The 3,454-nt window shown below is 33.5% G+C and overlaps 1 protein-coding gene across 1 annotated transcript; it reads right to left on the reverse strand.

The window, feature by feature from the left end:
• Positions 1 to 1,582: 1,582 nt before the first annotated feature.
• On the reverse strand, positions 1,583 to 2,775 carry LOC108376702 (synaptobrevin homolog YKT6-like). Its single transcript, XM_017632932.1, has 2 exons — positions 2,423 to 2,775; positions 1,583 to 2,326 (listed from the first exon to the last, which is right to left on the reverse strand). Exons 1-2 carry the CDS (start codon positions 2,545 to 2,547, stop codon positions 1,852 to 1,854), a joined length of 600 nt encoding a protein of 199 aa, XP_017488421.1. The 5' UTR covers positions 2,548 to 2,775; the 3' UTR covers positions 1,583 to 1,851.
• Between the last annotated feature and the right edge of the window lie 679 nt (positions 2,776 to 3,454).

Consider the following 3,454-nt stretch of genomic DNA (forward strand, 5'->3'; position numbering starts at 1 on the left):
CACATTTTCAAAGTTAAGTTACATCTAGAAGATACTATAATTTTGATAAATAGGATTTTGTAGTTCGTTTGGGTTATTCGTATTTTTATGTCAATACATACATATGTATGTATGTACATATCAGCATCAATGCAAAATAGCCTTTTTGGCAAATTTTCAAACTTTATAGAAGCAAACAATTTTTTAAATTTACGAAAATAGTGCCCTCAGGGCTGTTCTAAATATGCCGATGAGTTTCATATTTTCTTAGGAAATGGCTATGAATTTTTATATTTTGGTGTATCCTGAAAGCTCACATATCGAATATGTAAAAACATCGCATCTCAGAAAAAGTGTAATTATTAAACTTCAATATAACAAAAAAAAAAACCAAAACTATAAATTGATGAGCATAAAAACTTAACTATTAAATTAACTACAATTTTTGAAAAAAACAAAACATAATTAAAAAAGGATTGAAAATTTCGAAAATGGAATTGAATTGCTCGGACATTAGCACGTAAAAAAATAAAAAGGTAAATTGGGTTTGAGTGTTCTCATAAACTTATAGAAATTTTGCAACTATATTTTTTTATAGCATTAAAATCCATATTTTTTTATTTTATAACAATTTTCATTATCTTTAGCGTCATTGCAAGTCTAACTTAACACAATCAAAATTACCCAGTATTGTGTAGTAGAGATGTAAACAAGTTAATCGGTGGAACCAATCCTGTTACTTTTGATCAGTTTTTGTTTAGAAATTCGATATATAGCTTAACCTCTTTGCAAACATGCTTTCAGAATTTTCTGAATAGTATTTTCTAAAATGAAATGTAATGAGCACAATTCTATTCTTTTACGAAATTTCGGTAGAAAATCCGAAAAATTATGGTACAATGAGAAGAATGTTTCAATGTTTTTTTTCCGAATTTTAAGCAATCGTATAGAATTTTCTTTACTTGTTCATGTCAACCACTTCGTATAATTTTCTTTGAAGATTCGTAAAGATATTGCCACACATTAAAGATTTCGTATAAGATGTTGGGAGCTTTGGTTTGCAGGGATGTTTGTTTATTTTACATATATGTATGTATCTAATAAGCTGGGCGGACATCCACGTCCTTTTGTTACACCTTATCCGCAAACAATCCACATGCATACATTTATACGTATGTATGTATATGAATTTATATTAGATTAAAGTGTTAAAGAATTTAACATATAAAATTTGAATGCAGTTATCGGCAGTCAATTTGGCTGAATTTTAAACATAGCCAAGTCAAGTATAAATTAATTTTGAGACACCTCCCGCAATGTCATACATTTATACAAATAGTTTTGTATATATGTAAATAGGAAAAAGCGGTTACATACATATTTAGTACATATTTTTTTTGAAGTCAGTTACTTTCACAATTATGATCAGCGCATTAATTTAATTTCACGATTCAATAAAAAGCACATCTGCAAATATTTGTACATACGTATATGGTTAATTTTTGTCAACTGTAGTTAATCTCCATCTCCGGTCTCCAATTAATATTGACACTTTAAATGAAAGTCAAATTAGTTATATGGTTTGGAATGAATATATTGTGGGTTCCTTTATCTTGAGCTAATTGTATATTTTTTTATACTTTTTTTTATTAGTTTGTCGTAACAACTCCCTTTCTTCCTACATTAATAAACTTCTGTGATTTATATATATATATTTTTTTTTTGTTTGATAAATTTAAAAAGCAACACCACCTCAAGCATCAGTATTAACTCAAATATGTGGTAAACGGCATTGCAAACAGCAAACACTTCAAAAGAAAATATATTTCTTTTCGCAATAACTTCATATTTTTATGTTTCTGTAACCTACACTTAACTGAAACTGCAACATGAATTGGTCTTTTTAGCTGTCTTATAGAAAGCTTTACTTTGTATTGAAAGATTTTCTGACTTGATTACCATGTCATCTAACTTTTCGCCGCGCTCGAGCACCGCTTCGATGGTATTCTTTAAAATAATCTTAGTTTCGTCTAAATCGTTTTGCATTTTCGTCAACGCATCTGCCTCTTTGGGATCCTGATACTTTGCTAAATATGCGGGTAGTACGCTAAAGTCAATGGTAGATTCAGCCCCTGTTTCCCAACGTTCTGGCCCTATTTTAGCGCTGAATTCGTCCAATATCTTAGTGATGAGTGTATGTGAAACACGCTGTGGATATTCATGATCAGCAATCAGTACACCCGCCAAGTTATCAGCACGGACATATACATGACACATGTAAGCTTCCTGCTTTACTGACTGTCGCATCGCTGGCTGTGTACGCTCCACTATCGTTTTTGATGCAAAACTAAAAAATTACAAATATTAATATACATACATATGTATGCACAAAAATAGAAATTGTTAGTAGATACACATAAATTATATTAAGATCACGACATACGTCATAAACTCCTGAACTGTGCCGCGTTGAAAGAAAGAAAATGATTGCAAATCGTAAGCCGATTTCAACAGTCGTGCCTCTGTTGGACCCTTGTAAAAGATGCTCAATGCAAAGAGTTTCACCATCTTTCAAATGTGTATTCTACACCAGCTACTTGTAATGGCTATGAACGTATGTAATAAAACTATTTGTTTACCAAATCGTAAACTATTGCAAGCTTGTTCTCTGGTATTCCAAGATTTAAAAATATGCTAGGTATTCCAATTCCACTGAATGCACAATAGGTTTTCTACTATGTTCGTGCATATGTATGTACGCCAGGCTGCTTTTTACCTCTGCTGAGCTTTTTGGTAATTTTGTCATATATCTTTAGCCACGAAAATAAATGCTTACAATTTGTCTTTCTGCTTAAGATTTTGTTAAATTGAATGTTTCGTACTTTCGCAAACTTTTATTTTTTATGTCGTCATCGTCAAACAACGTTGCCAGATTCTTAAATGAAAATGACACTAGGGATGTCGGAAAATCATAAATGCATCGAAAATATCGACTTTTTGATTCGATGCATCGAAAATTTTCCACTCACTTTAATAAAAGCATAACAATGGCCACACACGACGAACATGTGCGCGAGCATGCTCGGCTTGCTATCCATCTTTACGCTATTACGACAAGATCACAAAGTCGACGTTCAGACACGAAAACTTTTGTTGCGGAAACTCGAAGCTTGTAGGGGAGAGAGCGACGAGGAAAGGGGGCGGGTACCGAGTCGCCCGTACTCGGGAAAGACGCTTTGTGCTCTCGTTCGTCTGAGTAATTCAAGTTGGCGATTCACAGCTGACAACAACAATTGCGTACAAAAGAGTTTATGTGTGTGAATGCAAAGGGCAACACCAAAAGAGAAATCGCCGATAATAGGAAACTCGAGTTTCCGTGTTTGAACACAGGCATAGGAGCCGCTCACCATCTGTGGCAAACGACAGCAAGCATGTTGGCGAGCAGGCTCGCGCACCTGTTCGCCGCTGTGGCCAG

This window comes from Rhagoletis zephyria, unplaced genomic scaffold (assembly GCF_001687245.7).
Source record: "Rhagoletis zephyria isolate East Lansing unplaced genomic scaffold, Rhagoletis_zephyria_1.1 Rzeph_scaffold_10840, whole genome shotgun sequence".
NCBI lineage: Eukaryota > Metazoa > Arthropoda > Insecta > Diptera > Tephritidae > Rhagoletis > Rhagoletis zephyria.

Excerpts from the sequence above, each read along its gene's own strand:
- LOC108376702 (XM_017632932.1), bottom strand. The coding sequence starts at position 2,547 with ATGGTGAAACTCTTTGCATTGAGCATCTTTTACAAGGGTCCAACAGAG. Across the intron at positions 2,327-2,422 it reads ACAGTTCAGGAGTTTATGAC|TTTTGCATCAAAAACGATAG; the intron begins GTATGTCGTGAT and ends GTAATTTTTTAG.